Source organism: Rhinolophus hipposideros, assembly GCF_964194185.1.
Source record: "Rhinolophus hipposideros genome assembly, chromosome: 15".
NCBI classification, from domain to species: Eukaryota; Metazoa; Chordata; class Mammalia; order Chiroptera; family Rhinolophidae; genus Rhinolophus; species Rhinolophus hipposideros.
The window spans coordinates 24,842,660-24,857,730 of NC_138061.1; the positions used below are offsets into that span (position 1 = coordinate 24,842,660).

Here is a 15,071-nt window from a genome sequence, read left to right on the forward strand (position 1 = left end):
AACTTCAGAGCAATTTAATAAATTCTTGGCCTGGTGATTACTTGTTTCCTGGGCCTGAGAGATCAACCTCTAGAGAGGAAAACAATACAAACACTTAATTGATTGTTCAGAGTTATTACATTCTACTCAATCCTTGAGTTACTGTGTAGCTCCATGAGGAACTGCTATATCCACCTAAAAAGAAAGTGTTAACTTGTACTTAACGAGAGGTTAAACTTAATGAAAAGTTGTTTTGAACTTTTACATAGAGCATCCTTTGTGCGAACAGAGCCAGAGAGAATATGGCCACCCCAAGGTATCATTCTTAGGAAAATGATGAGGATGAGTTAGTGGTTAGCTAAAGGCAGAGACCACATAGAAGAGGGAAAATAGGAATAAAGCATAATATTCCATTGTTTCTTTCTGTTTTGCTCCTATTGCATGCCTCATTCCCCCATTCTACAGTCAGACAAATGATGAGGTAGCAGTCACACCATCTCTCATCCCATTATTTCCCCATATACATACACAGACACAGGAGCTAAATTCACAAGTGACACCATTGAACCAGCAATGCTTGGCCTGTACGTGCAAATGAGTACTATCTGTGCAAACAGCTATGCCTCAGGCATGGGAATGCCTGCTGGGAGAGACTGTTCTTGGGTGGGACAGTGACAGAGTCCAAAGGCCTCCTACAAACCCCACTGGATCTATGGAGACCCAAGACATCCATGCATGTTTACCTGGGGAGCCTGCCAGAGAGTCCCCTCTGCTGAAGGCGAAGGTATGGGACACAGAGACGGGCACTAAAGTCAAGGGCCAAGGATTTGTGAGTTGCAGAGGGGAAGATAAACACAAAAGGAGAGAGACAAAGAGCGTGGGTGAGACAGTCTGTTCCTGGATCTTAACAGCATCACATTTCTCTGCAAAAGGGAATCTTGCCTCTGAAAACATGGAAATCGCACCCTCTTACAAAATCACTCTCCAGAAAGAGGAAAAGGAAAAGACTTTTCTGAAGGCCTTCCCAAAAGATGCACAATAATTCTTACGGGAATCAGACCTGCCAATCACGAGACCAGCAGTGGGGAGCATGCATATGCAGCATTCTCTCTGAACCAGCAAATCTGTGGGGAGCCCAGGACTGCGTTCCCACCAGGCTCTCCCAGCCGCCACATGCGTGTCTGCTCACCTACCCAAGGGCCGAAAGCTAAGTGCATGCTCCTGTTAGGGGCACCCTGGGGAAGCTGTATCCTGCCTGGGGTCCCCAGGGTCTCCCTCTGTGGTCACAGTGTGGGGACTGTGCGTTGCTGAAGGCTCGGGGTGCAGGAAGGGCAGCACTTCCAGTACCTTAATGTGAATCAACTTGATGGATTAACTCACCCTCCCTTCTTAGCAAGTACAAGTGCTCCGGAGTGCCTCTTCCTGCCCCCTCTTCCTTCTCTCTCTTTCCCCACACACAGGGTCCGAAATGGCGCTGGCTAGTTATCACTCGGGGCCTGAGTGGGGTGCTGTGTGTAGCAGTACTCCAGTCCTTTTCCCATCTTAACCCTCATCAAGCAGTGTTGCTGCTTAGAAATCTGTCTCCATCTGTCTTATCTGATCAGAGTCCCTTCCGAGTCCCTTCCAAGAGCTAAATGAAGCCGGTCTGCAGGTGACAGCCAGCACCCTGAAATAGGCAGCTTTCTGTGGTCTGTACTAGATGATTTTACTGCAAGTACCGACACATGCAGCGGTGTGTGTGTAAGGCGAGCTTGATATCTACCTGACAGTCATTTGCTCTGACATGAGATGTCCAAGAATACTTGAGTGGGTCTCTAATGTGAGATGCACTGGAATAAGAAACCCCATAGTCTCATTAAGAATCCTAGCACTTCTGGGCTACAAGTTAAATGTACACGCTGCCAAGCAGATGGGAGACTTGTTCTCTCCCTGCCTGCATAGCCCTGTGGGCTTCTATTCTGGCTACTCTGAGCTCAGGCCCAGTTCCTCCAGAGAGCCAGGCTGACCATGGTCCTCCTGGGTTCCCTGGCAATCAGAACCAAGATAAAGGAGACAATGCTGGCTTTGTTCCCTTTGCTCTGCACAGGAAAGCCAGTGACTTACCTGTACCCTCAAGTTCAACTCTGAGGGATGGGTCACAGGGCCAGTGTGCTGGCCAACTCATCATCCCATTTATCACCCTCAAAGGCTGACAGAGCTCCAGGTTGGCTTCAAGGGTGGGGGCAGTTTGCTAGACAAGAGTTTACTGCCTGTGGCTCAGCTTTAAGCTCTCCTGCAACCTACAGGCTGAGGTTCTCGGCCAGTGAAGGATGCTGGACCCTGGGCTGACAGTCCACCAAGGACAACTGTAGGGTGTGGCAGTCACACTTCACTAAGCGGGGAGGACCTGGGGGGACGATGGAAAATACTCCCTATAGACAAATTCGACTTTTTTGTTCTCTCCTGAAGATTTCTAAAGATGCTCTGAAGTGTGGGGAGGGAAAGAGTTGGATGCTTCCTTTTAGTCCAACCAGGACTGAAGGAGAGATCGGTGCTGCAAGTTTGCTCCTGTCTCAAGTTGACTCCTTTACTCTGTTTAATCCTGATAAAATGGGAGGATTCTGATAAAACCAGGACAGAAAGGAAGGAAAGGAGGAAACCAGATAACATCTTCCTTTTAAAATGATTTTCTTTTTTTAAGAAAGAAGGCCATCTAAATTAGGTGGGTGAGGGAGCCTAATGAAGCCCTTTTCCTCCAGATTTCTCACCTTTTTTGGTCTTCTGGAAGAGTCAAAACAGGACCAACATGTCTAGGTAAGATTTAGAATTCCAGAAGTGACTCTACCTTGAGCAATGTGACAGATGGAAATCTCCTTCAGAGAACCAAGGTTTACCTGGTCCTGGAGCCCATCCCTTTTCCATCCAGAGTTCTTCTTAGTACTGATGTTTCCTCCAGCAATCTTGCTTGAGATTTGTTGGTTTCTAGAAGCATACTAATGTACGAGGGTTTTTTTATTTTACAGATCCCCTTCAACTCATGTTGGGTGACCCTTTAGGTTTGAGCAGCTCCTCCAATTTCATTTTAGTTCTCTGCTGGGCTAGGATGTGAATTTACAGTGTAAATTGTTCCCATATAGAAATTGCATTCTGGCATATGATGGATCTCAAATTTGTATTTCATTGTGCTATGTGAACTAGTCTGGATACCAGAATGCATCTGGGTCAGTCACTAACTTGCTGGGTGATTGGGAGCAAGTCATTTCTTTAGTTTCTCTATGTTAAAACAATATCTACCTTTCATGTGCCAATGATTGTGATATCTAGCGTTGGGACCCTCTGAGAAATCCAATGTAAAGTACTATGCAAAATATTTTTTATGATAGAGAAAACACCTTCTTTGGCATTAAAATAACCACTGTAAACACTAATAGCTGAAAGCAATGCATAATTCAGACCAGGGAGTCAAAAAAAAATCTAGAGAAATAATTCTTTCTAGATCACACTTACATCATAATAAATGCCATGCCTTCGAAACACAAGTGCAATAATTCTACACAGGAAATAGCAAGAAGGTAGAGCACAAGAGGGGCACAGCAAACCAGCCAGCAGCCCTGTGCCAGCCCCCACCATCAGCATGCACAGCCAGCTGGCAGACACCTCTCTACCAGCTGAGATGTGGCGAACGAGGAAAGAGAAGCAGATAAGCAACAGATTGCACCAGCCTGGGATTTACATCCTAAGATCTTGCAGTCACTTCTTACTAACCCCACAGACACAGTAACAGCACATTAGGTTTTCAAGTAAAGGCCAGTGGGTAAATTATCAGTAGAGAAGGAAAGGCTGAACCTCTAGCAGAGCACACAAATCACCTGCATTTCCTGGCAGGTGACAATAATTCGTGCCTCCCCTCACAACCTCCCTCCCCACCGTTCATCACTTGCACATGAGCAGAGAAGCAGCAAACATTCCAGACACACAGAAACTAAGCCCCCGTGGTCGGTGGGTACCTGGCAGGAGGCAGTGTTCCTGGCAGAGCATTACAGAGAGGCTGCCAGCATTTGCGTTAGCCCCAGCCCAGGCTCAGAGTGCTCGGTCCAGGTCCCCAGAGTGGGCTGAGGCAGGACTACGATGGGGAGGACGAGGGAGGGGTTTGAGAGATACATACGAAAGACAGAGGATCCAGCCAGGCTTCCCACCTTCCGCATATCGTTATCTAAGACAGAAGGATGCAGTGGGTTTCAGAGGCAATTCAGAAAGTGCACTTTCTTATGGGCTTTCTCCCTTTTCCACCCCACCCCCAGCACCAATTAACCCTGCAAAAACCAGGCAATCAAATGGTAGCGTAAAAAGCAAAATAAATGTATCTTTTCATCCTAAAAATACCACTGTCCATCTCTAACACTTGATTATGTTACCATCTACCATGTACTTCTGCAAACAATCTCTCTGAATGAAAAATGAGTCTTACACCCACTTTACAGAAGAGGACACTGAAGCCCAGGAAGTTAAATGGCTTGTCCAGGGTCCCTAACAGGAGTCAAGACTTGAACTCAGATATTTTTTTCTACAACGTCCCATTCCTTCCCCAATAAGCTATGGTCTGGGAATACCTGAGCACGCAGTGGTCATGATGGCTGGGACACCATAGTAGGTGAAGGCTCCATTCTCGAAGCGAAGGCCTTCCTTACCAACTTCCACCTCCACTTTCCCCTGGAGAAAGAAGGGTGTGTACTCACGTGTCCAGTTCAATTATTGACTACAACCCCAAGCATTCCATCTGGATAACTAGTGGACTTAAGTTCTCGCCACAGGGGAATGTGAATTCTGTCCAGACTTACGTTTCAGAAATAGCACCTCCAACTTAGTAGCCCTTGGCAGTAAATTAATTGCTTAGTTCATAAAGCAGCATCCAGTCACAAATCTCTGAGCTCTCCTTGCATACTATAACGCCCCTTCCATGGGGCAGGTCCAGGCACCAGTTAGCCCAGGGCCCTGTAAACTGCCTCATTGGTTTAGTCGGAGATTAGACCATCTCTAAGTCTGGTTGAGATGAAATCTGATTCTGTGTAAGCTTGTTTAATTTATCACCACTAATAATGATAGTTAGTGAGTAGCACATAGTGTGTATCTATGGGCCGGACACTGCTTTGTGGTTGGGATTCTCAGTCAGTCGGTCCCAGAACCTTATGAGGTTCATACTTCTTTCATCCCCTATTCACAGATGAATCAGTTTTGAGGCTCCGAGAGGTTCAATTCCTAACTCACCTTGACCAAGTTTAGTTAGGAATTTGGTCAAAGTTAGTTAGGAAGTGGTGATATTGGAATTTTAAAGTCAGGTCTTTCCAAGTTCTGAACCTATACTCTTGCCACTCCATTTTCCTCCCTCCAACTTTGACTTGAAAACAGTTAAGTTTATATTAAGTATAAGACAGTAGATCATGTAGGTTCATGATGTTATTTAAACAATGTGACAGGACACTTCTTGATTTCCAACAGTGAAGTATGAGACTATTTTTGGAGAAGGGAGGCTACTTTTTCGAGGCCATGTGGAAGGATGGGTGTGAGGCAACTATTGTCTCAGAGCAGACAGACTGCGGGTGGATCAGAACAAAGAGAGGCCACATCTAAATTCACATGAGCTTCACTACGATGGTAAGACTATCACCATATTGAGGGTTCAAAAGATTCTGTTGGGAAGAGACGGGAAATAGTGACAGAGCTAATGGAAGAGCCAGGGATTCTGGCTCCTGATAGGGATTCTGCAGGGCAGCCATTTTGGGAATTCAAAAGCAGAATCCCTCTGCTTGAGAGGTACCCGCCACAAATATCACTGAGTGGTCAGACTAAAAAATGCCATCAAGATCCCACGACTCCCAGGACACCAGCCAGTCATACTTGGCCCTTTCTTTGGGTCACGGACAAATGCCCACCTAATGGCCTTGTTCTCAAGGCAGCCAGCCGAGTCTTGGAACCTGACATTGGGGAGGCATGGCCATTCCTCCCCAGCCTGGGAATGCCCTCGCCTTGCCCTTAGGAGGGTCTCTAACTTTCCCACGCACCTGGAGGAGCAGCATAAAATAGTCCACAGGGCGGTTGCGCTGGTAGAGGTAGTGTTCTGGAGCTTTCTTGTTCTTGTCATCAAACTTTAGCTCCTGGATTACGTTGGGATGTTTCAGGAGCCGAAGCAGGATCTTCTCTGAGAGGTACAGCGACTTAAAGGGCTCCACTTCTAGGGGAGAGAGGGAGGCAAGACGAATCAGCAGCTGGGAGGAGAGAGGGTGGGCACAGCCAGGGCAACCAGTGCATGTGTGTCTAGAGCCCCCTCCATTCATGTGCCAGGCACCCAGCTGGCAGGGCTCCTGTGACTCCCGGGGGTGGGGGCATCTCAGGCCTTCCCCAGGCCATCTGGAGATGTATGTCCCTGAAATGGCACCTCAGAAAACAGGAAATTTTGGAAATGTCAGTTTTGTTATTAATTTTCTCCTTTCGGCCTCAGTCTCCCACCAGGAAGCAAGTGGAGGTAGGGAAAAGTGTAGCAGTGGTTTCTTTAGCTCTTTTCTGAGTAGAAGAGAGACAAGCAGAGTTGGGTTGTGGTCACTTCCTCCCTAGAAGATCCAGGCCTGGGGCTGGAAATGACACTAGGTGATGTCCTGTTGCCCTACCCAATGCAACCTCCTCTCCTGGAGCTGTGGTTCTCAGTCCCGGCTGCACACTGGTATTAGGCTGCAAGGTAACAAAAACGATGGGTGCCTGGGTGCCACCCTCCAGATCCTGCTTTAGCCGGGGGTTGAGACACAGGTGGGCAGTCATACCTGTGGCCATGAAGCGGTGTGTAGCTAGCAGCAGCTGTGGGGAGATCTTCACCCTCATCTCTGAGTCGGAAAGCTTAAACAAGGAGAAGTCATGGCGCTTCCTCTCCCGGTGCGGGACCCTCTGCTTTTTCCGATTGTCAGCTGTAGGTCACAGGGACAGATTGCAGCTATCTCAGAATCACTGTTGGGTTTTGGAGGTTTTCTCAGAGTTACACAGGACAGATGGATCGTTTGGGACCATGTGAATTTCTGCAAAGGGTCAACTGTAGGTGACATTACAATACCTCTCCCAGGGAGTGGAAGGACGTTGATAAGGGATAGAAGATGGGAGCTGCTGTAGTCTTCTCTCAGGTGGTGCAGAGTGGAAAAGGGGAAAGGCTGGTCTGGGACTCCCAAGGTCAGGATTCGAGGGCTGGCTCCTCTACTTACAAGCTGTGCCACCTCTCTAAGCATCAGAAAGTTTGTTTGTTTTAATCTGCACAATGAGGTTAATAATAATAACTCTTCTATTCATCTCGGGCAGCTATTATGAGACTCCAACCAGAAACTATCTGAAGTGCTTACAAATGGGCATTCAAACATGAGGGACTTGCATTCTCAGCATCAAGGGGTTTGGGGGTCCCAGGGGGTTGCTGTCTTGGTCCCTCTCCTGTCCCCAGAGCTGGGTTCACCTGGTCTCTTCCTGCTGATTTAAACCACACTCTGAGCAGTACCTGAGGCAAGAAAGAGGGTGCTCACCTCCTCTTTCTACTCACAATTCTCTTGCTTCAACTCTGGCCCCTCCATGGGGAGAGAATTGGGGGAGATAAAAGGAAGAAGGAAGGAGAAGAAATAGGAATAGCCCTATAAGCTACAAAGGTGGGTTATCTGGGTGGAGACCCGAGACAGGAGCTGGAGGAACTCCAGAGAGCCTGATTATTGGTCGATAAAATTTGCTTTTTCCAATTTAACCTTTTTTTCCTTTCTTCTTTTAATCTTGTCTTAAAACAAATTTTTGGGGGGGGTGTTGGGGAGGGGGAGTTTTTGCTTTAGTCATATCTCTTTTGCTTTCCCTTAATTCTGAGTACAATTTGGAAACTTCCAACCTATTTCATCTGTGCTAAGGGCGGACAGGAAAAGGGGTTAGGGTTTTCTCCCAACTTGGCCTGGAGAGAAACCTGGCCTGCGGGGAACTTTCAGTGCAGGCTGAGTGGACACAGTGGAAATGAAAGGGAATGAACCCCTGGGACAGGGAACCAGGGCCCGGAATCTGGCTGCCTTGGACTCTCCCTCTCCTTCTGGAGCTCACCTCGGCCACACTGTTTGGGCTTCCTGCTAGAAGGGAGAAAGTGCCCTCCACCGCACTGCTCTCTCTGGGCCTGCCTTGGACTTTGGGCCCTGCGTTAACACTCCTGTTGCTCAGATTGTAACAGTGATGAGATCCAGTCCCAACTTTCCTGTGGGTCAGGGTCAAGTGAGAAGCAACACAGTGTTCCTGGCTCCTCGGCCATCTCACAGCTCTTAAGGAATCGTGCCAGAAGCTTATTTACAAAGGTGGGAAAACACTAACCCTCTCCTTTAGAAAGAAGATCCATTGCTCAGCAAGACAGCAGCAAATATTTGTAGTGGACCAGTTCTTTTGCTATCATTAGTAAGCAAGCTTCTGATTTGCATGACACGTTTGCCTAAATATCCCTCTCCCTACTCCATCAGAATGCCATTTAGCATTTCATCATGGAGAATCACTCCTCTGATCTTCTTCATTCCTTTTGTTTTCATAGTGAGCATTTGGAGCATGAAGGTTGTTAAAACAAATGCCTTCGGAGGAGCTTACTCAAGTAGACTACACTGCTATTGTCAGCCAGTAATATTTCAGTGTGAATGTCTTCCCCGACGTATCTATGAGCCACTTGGGAATTCTGGTGGGCAGAGGTGGAGTCGGGAGGCAGAGGTCAATCCCTATTTGAAGAAGGTAGACCTGGCCAGGGCCTCACAGCAATACCAGATACTCTGACACTCCCGGTATGTTCTGTCAAGGCCTGGCTCACCCTTTAGGTTTGATCTCTTTTTCAGTCCAAAGGGAAGGCATTCTTTCTGTGCTGCTCACAGCCTTACAGTGTCAAAGTGTTTTCTACTCGCTGCTTCTAGCAAACTAAGGACAGGGGTCTGGAATGAGTTATCTGAGAGAGGGAGAAGAGATTGTCCCACGAGGTGAAATTTGGAGGAAACGCTTCCCGGCCTAGGGACTGCCATGGATTTAGATAAAATTCTCAATCCAGAGACAAAGCCTGTCTTTGCAACGTTTGCAAGAAAAGCTTTGCTAAGGCTCAGGAACCAAAAGTAGTCATTATCTGCATAGAAGAGTCCATACTGTTCCTGAGAAGGAGGGGGTAGTAGCATGAGAAGACCAGAAAGAAGGGAGCAGCGGTGGGAGCCAGGAGTGAGGAAGAGAGGGGAAGGGGAAACCAAGTGGTAGGGCTGAAAAAGCATAGGGAGAAGAGCAGGGTCTCAGAAGGGACTTCTAAGGTTTGGCTTAGGTTGAGGTGGGCAATCTCATGATAGTCTCCATTACGTATGAAGTTCTGGTGTGAGTAGATTGTTGAATGGAACCCCAGGGAGTGCTGGGGTCTGCATCTAAATGGACAAAGAGACAAAACAAGAACAACACAGGGGACAAAAACAAGGGCCGAGTGGCCACCCAAGGTACACTTCGTTTCCTTTAGTTCCTTTTTCATCCCAAGGCCAGGAGGTGTCCTTTTCATAGTCTTGGTTCCTGAAGGGTCCCTCCTGATAAACATTTAGTTAGGATATTCTCAGAGACACAGAGGTAATTCAGGGTGGGGTGTATTGCTGTACAAGTACCTGTATTAGGGGGCTGACATACAACAATGCATGGGGCTTGTCCTGACACCCTTTCACACTGTCTATCAAACTAAGTCAGCTCTGAGGGCCTCAGAGGAAAATAAGATGACCTCAGATAATAGCCAAGGCCATGTACTTACTGTAGAGGTCAGTTTCGTCCAGGATCTCTGACTTAATGATCTCCTCTATGATGTCCTCCAGTGTGACAATGCCCATCACCTCATAGAAGGGGTCCCCTTCTCCCTCATTATTCACCCGCTGAACAATGGCCAGGTGAGATTTTCCTAGAGAACAAATGAAGTCACAGTTAGGCATCTGGGACATATTTTCAGAGACCTCTCCTTGTGAGAAAAGTATACAAAATTGCTTTGTGACTAATTCCGAGACTGAACCTATCCCAGGATCTCCTTAAAATACGAAGTTAGTGTACAAGTTCACCTAAATGCAAAACTTACCCTTTTACATCTGTTTCTTTTTAGGAAAGTTACTGATATACACAAAGCCAGTTCAATTGTTTTTCTTTTAACTTTCACATATTACAAGTACAATGGACCCTTGAACAATGTGGGGCTTAGGGGCACTGACCCTCACAAAGTTGAAAATCTGCATGTAACTTTTGACTCAACAGTCAGCCTTTTGCAAATGGAGATTGAAAATAGTGGGAATGCAAAAATACTGTTTTTGAGCCACGGTTGGTTGAATCTGCAGATGTGAAATCCATGGATATAAAGGGCTGGCTGTATTTATTGAAAAAAATCCACATATTAGTGGACCCATGCAGTTCAAAGCCGTTTTGTTCAAGAGTCAACTATATATCTAAGCTGAAGGAGGATAAACAGTCTAACTGAAAGAACAAGAATCTGAAGTCAGGAGAACTAGGTTAGAAGATTTTTCCTCCTCCAAACTTCTCTCATTCCCTAACCCTTAACTATCCCAGTTACAATCTGTGCAAATGACGCTCGTCAAATCATTTAACCTCTACTGAGTTTCAATTGTCTCATCGAGAATTAGAGAATAAAACCAGTATGGCCCCCAAATTCTCCGCTATGCCTCCCAGGGAGAGGTGTGGTCTCTATCTTCTTCCCTTGAGTCTGGGTGGGCTTGGGAGTGCTTCAACCAACAGAGACAGGGAAGTGTCTGTCTGCTACGAGGCTTCTGAAGCTAGGTCATGAAAAGCGTATAGCTTCTGCAACAGAAACACGCTAAGAAGTCTGATGACTACCCTGAGGCCACCACGGTAGAATGGCCACATATAGGTGCTTAGGTGACAGTTCCAGTTGAGCCTGCCTTCCAGTCATCCCACCAAAGAGCCAGACAGGTTAGCAAAGAAGCCATCTAGGCAGTGGATCTGCAATCTCAGCTAATTCAGCGCCCTCCTCTAAAGTCCTCCAAATCCAGCTGACGGCACAGACACTGCAAGGCAGCGATAAGCAATTCCTGCGGTACCTTGTCTGAATTCCTGACTCACAGAATCTGGGAGCAAAATAAAATGGTACCCATAAGGGGATTGTGGAGCTCAAATGACCTAGTGGATGTGTGAAAGCACTTTGTAAACTGTAATGTGTCATAGGCAGTTAGTTAATTTTTCTTGCCCAACAACTGAATAATAATGGTTAATATTTATTGAGCTCTAACTACGTGCCAGGTACTCTTTGGAGCACTTTACGTGTATTGATTTATTTAATCCTCATAACAAACCCTGAGGCAAGTACTATTATTATCCTCATTTTAAAGATGAAAGAACTGAGGCACAGAATGGTTAAGTACATGCCTAAAGTTACACAGCCACCCCTCAGTGGCAGGGCTGGATTGTGAACCCAGGTAACTGGGTTCAGCCCTAACCGAGGGACCAAGTCTTACCTAACTTACCTACTCCCCTTGGTTTGTTTTCATCTGCGGATAAACACATTTCCTGATCCTGTTTCTCAAGTGAAAATCTTGGTGGTTCTTTTCCTTGTCTAAGACACATTTAAGGAGAAAACCTAGGGTACTGACTAGGATGTTATTCTTGCAATAAAAGAGAAGGAAGTTCATGCTTTATCCGTGTTACTTTTTATAAACTTTTGCTTGGTTATTGCTAAAAACTTTCAGATAAGAGGAATAGTCAGTTTGCTGGAGGGAAAATTAACCTTTAACATTTAAACACACAAGCTTCTGTATCAAATGCTTCAAATTACAATAAAGCTACCGAATGGGATTTTTAATTGGAAAGATTGGTCTCTAGAGTGGTCTCTCAAGAGTGGTCTCTAATTTCTTCTCCACCTTCAACCTGTCCTTTGATTTACCCCTAAACTGATTTGATCATGCCACTGACCTGCCTCAAAAACCCTCCATGGCTCCCTAGTGTGCACAGAATCAAATCCAGACTCCTGAGTTTGGTATTATAAAGACTGCAAAATGTGGCTCTTTCCTATCTTTCTACATCCCATAATCATTCTATCTGCCAAGTGGCCCAGATTACCTCCATTCCCTCTGTTTCCTCCATGTACACTTTCCAAGTTTTGGCTCACACTGTTTCCTTCTCCCATTCCATCTCCATTGGCCCTTCAAGTTCCAGCTCAGGTGCTAGCATCTCAAGACAGCTTTCCTGGATGTTCCCCATTCTGAATCTGAACCAGCCTCTCCTTGCCTGTGTTTCTAAGCCCTTGACATCTCCATTAGAGCAATGATCACACAATTTGCTCCTTCTCATAACTAGCAATGTGTGCGTCCTCTACTGGACCATGTTTCTTCTTCAAATCACAATCTCCTTCAGGACACAGAGTTAGATAGGGCACCTTCCATTAACAGGCCGCCAACAAATGCCCGAAGAACTGAACTAAGACTGAATAAAAATCCATAGTGGATAGAATAGATGATTTAAAACCAGGCACCAAAAACTTCACTTTTTAATAAAATACAATGTGTTTAAATTAAAATTTAAACTCTGTCTCAGTGGTTTTAAAAATACCCTTCTTTGAAACAACTGCATCCTACCCAACTGAAGGGTTTTGTAGCTTAAATTAGATTATGTTACTTGTTAGAATATGCTGAATTTAAAGTTTTTTTTCCAACACAATGTTCTTAAACTTATGGCACCTGTTCTCATTTTTCTGCTAACATGTGCTAGCAGATGACAAAATAAGTATAATGGAAAAACTTGGAAAAGTGATTTCTTAAAATTATTTTCTATAATTGGATAATTTTTGGATGTGGAGCCCAGAATATATAGAATACAGTCATACTTCCTGCCACTAAGAGATCAGTTCATATGAAACAAAATTTTATTGTGTTTCATAAAGAGTACTGTAACTTCCATGTGAATATCTTCCATTGGTCTACACTTTATAAGGTCAATTTAAAGACACACTATGTGATCACCGGGGAATAGAGATTTTAAGTTCTAGTTATATAATATCAAGACAATGTACTTAGATAATCTATTTAGAAACATTTTATAATCCACAGTCAACTTTTATGATTCCCTCAAGTGCCTGTAGAGATCTACAAACAAATGAAGACGTCATTCTTTGTTGGGTACAGACTGTAACAGGAATTAGCAATCACATAACCCTGTTCTGAGCTGACACTCACAGTGACAAGAAAACCAGCTGTTCTCGCGACACACATACTTGAGGTCCTTCCTCTCTCAAAAAAGTTGGTCTTTGAGAGACCCATCTTCCTGTACCCTTCCTCTTCTTGGGCCCCAGAGTGATGGGGGATGAGATGACCCCAAGGGAAGCCAATCTTGAGAAATGGAAAAGTTAGTCACTCTCTTCTGCCACAGTACTTTGAACATACCTCTCTATTGGTATTTATAACAACAACAACAACAACAATTATTATCATTATTATTGCAGCTACCATTTGCTGTAAACATTCTAGGGGCCAGGCACAGTGTTAACATCATACATATATTATTTCACTATGTTGTTGTTCTCTGTTTATATGTAATCTCCCCACTCTGATAGTAAGCTCTCTGAGAGGAAACAGGTATGTCCTACTTATCTCCATTTCCCCAGCATCTAGACTGGCACGTGGCCTCCAGTGAGAACTCCATAACTGATGGGTGATAACTGGACATCCACAAGATATGATGCAAAAGAATGAAGTTGGATGGTACCTCACACTATACACAAAAGTTACTTAGAAATGGACCAAATGCCGAAATGTGAGAGTGAAAACTATAAAACTCTTAGAAGCAAACACAGGAGTAAGTCTTTGTGACCTTGGAGTAGGAATTGATTTTTTTAGACAAGACATTAAAAGCACAAGCAACCAAGGGGGGAAAAATACACAAATTGGACTTCATCAAAATTAAAAAGGGATACCACAAAACAAAAAAAAAAGAAAGACAACTTACAGAATGGGAGAAAATATTTGCAAATTATATATCTGATAGGAAGCTTGTATCCAGAATATATAAAGAAAATTTACAACACATGAAAACACAACTCAGTCAAAAAGTGGCTTTTCCATACAAATGGCCTATTTTGGCTCAGGCTGCAGACTTTCCTAAAATCTCTCAAAGGTCCACAAACCCTGAACAAGCAACATCTGGCCTCACCATGCCCTGTACCTCATGCTTTAGCAGCCCCAAGCCCGGCACTAAAGGCAGCCAGCGTCAGTTTGCAGCTTAGTCTCCCCCCAGGAAGCTTCAAGCCCAGCACAAGTGGCAACTATCTGCTGATCACTTTGTAGTTCATACCAAGTGGTTCTGGACAGGGCACAGGCAGCAGCTGACCTTTCCCTGCACTAGAACCCCTCCCAAGAGGCCCCGGTGGCCAGCTCCAGACCACACCAGAGAACCCCACCCAACTACCTCCACAGATAACACACCCAAAGGGCAAACTCGTCAGGCACCAGAGCCCTGCTAAAGCAAATCCTGCTCTGTAGGGTCAGCCCCTGCACAACAGCTCCTCCACTGTAGTCACAGCCATTCCTCACAACTAATCAGCCTGAGGGTCAATCCCTCTCACTGATGTGCAAACTGCAATCAAGGTTCAACTGCAATGGAAGAGCACAGACAATCCACAAAAGGGACACTCCTAGGGCATCCAGCTCAGGTGACCAGGCAGACTGTGCCACTGGTCCCCACAGGACACCTACCACATAAGGCCATTCTACCAAGACTGGGAGACATAGCAGCCCTACCTACTACATAGAAACAAATACAGGGAGGCAGCCAAAATGAAGAGACAAAGAAACATGTCCCAAATGAAAGAACAGAACAATGCTACAGGAAAAGAACAAAACAAAATGGAGACAAGCAATCTACCTGATGAAGAGTTCAAAACACTGGTTATAAAGGTGCTCAATGATCTCAGGGAGAACTTCAACAAAGAGATAGGAAACATAAAAATGAAGGTAGAAAACATAAAAAAGAACCGGTCAGAAATTAAGAATACAATAACTGAAATGAAGAATACATTACAGGGAATCAACAGCAGATTAGATGAAGCAGAGGATTGAATCAGCAAT

The 15,071-nt window shown here is 45.2% G+C and overlaps 1 protein-coding gene across 7 annotated transcripts in view; it reads right to left on the bottom strand.

Moving 5' to 3' along the window:
* The window catches only part of CNNM1 (cyclin and CBS domain divalent metal cation transport mediator 1), a 55,209-nt gene that overhangs the window by 22,341 nt on the left and 17,797 nt on the right, over nucleotides 1-15,071 (bottom strand). For 5 of the 7 annotated variants that reach the window (XM_081075002.1, XM_081075006.1, XM_081075005.1 and 2 more), the window contains exons 2-7: nucleotides 9,752-9,895; nucleotides 6,771-6,911; nucleotides 6,018-6,187; nucleotides 4,569-4,668; nucleotides 4,124-4,171; nucleotides 723-785 (exon numbers count right to left, since the gene is read on the bottom strand). In XM_081075002.1, coding sequence (XP_080931128.1) covers nucleotides 723-785; nucleotides 4,124-4,171; nucleotides 4,569-4,668; nucleotides 6,018-6,187; nucleotides 6,771-6,911; nucleotides 9,752-9,895 — 666 coding nt within the window. Of the gene's footprint in view, nucleotides 1-722; nucleotides 786-3,965; nucleotides 4,172-4,568; nucleotides 4,669-6,017; nucleotides 6,188-6,770; nucleotides 6,912-9,751; nucleotides 9,896-15,071 lie in introns of all 7 variants that reach the window. The other 2 variants (XR_013995021.1, XM_081075004.1) reach the window with 2 other exon arrangements.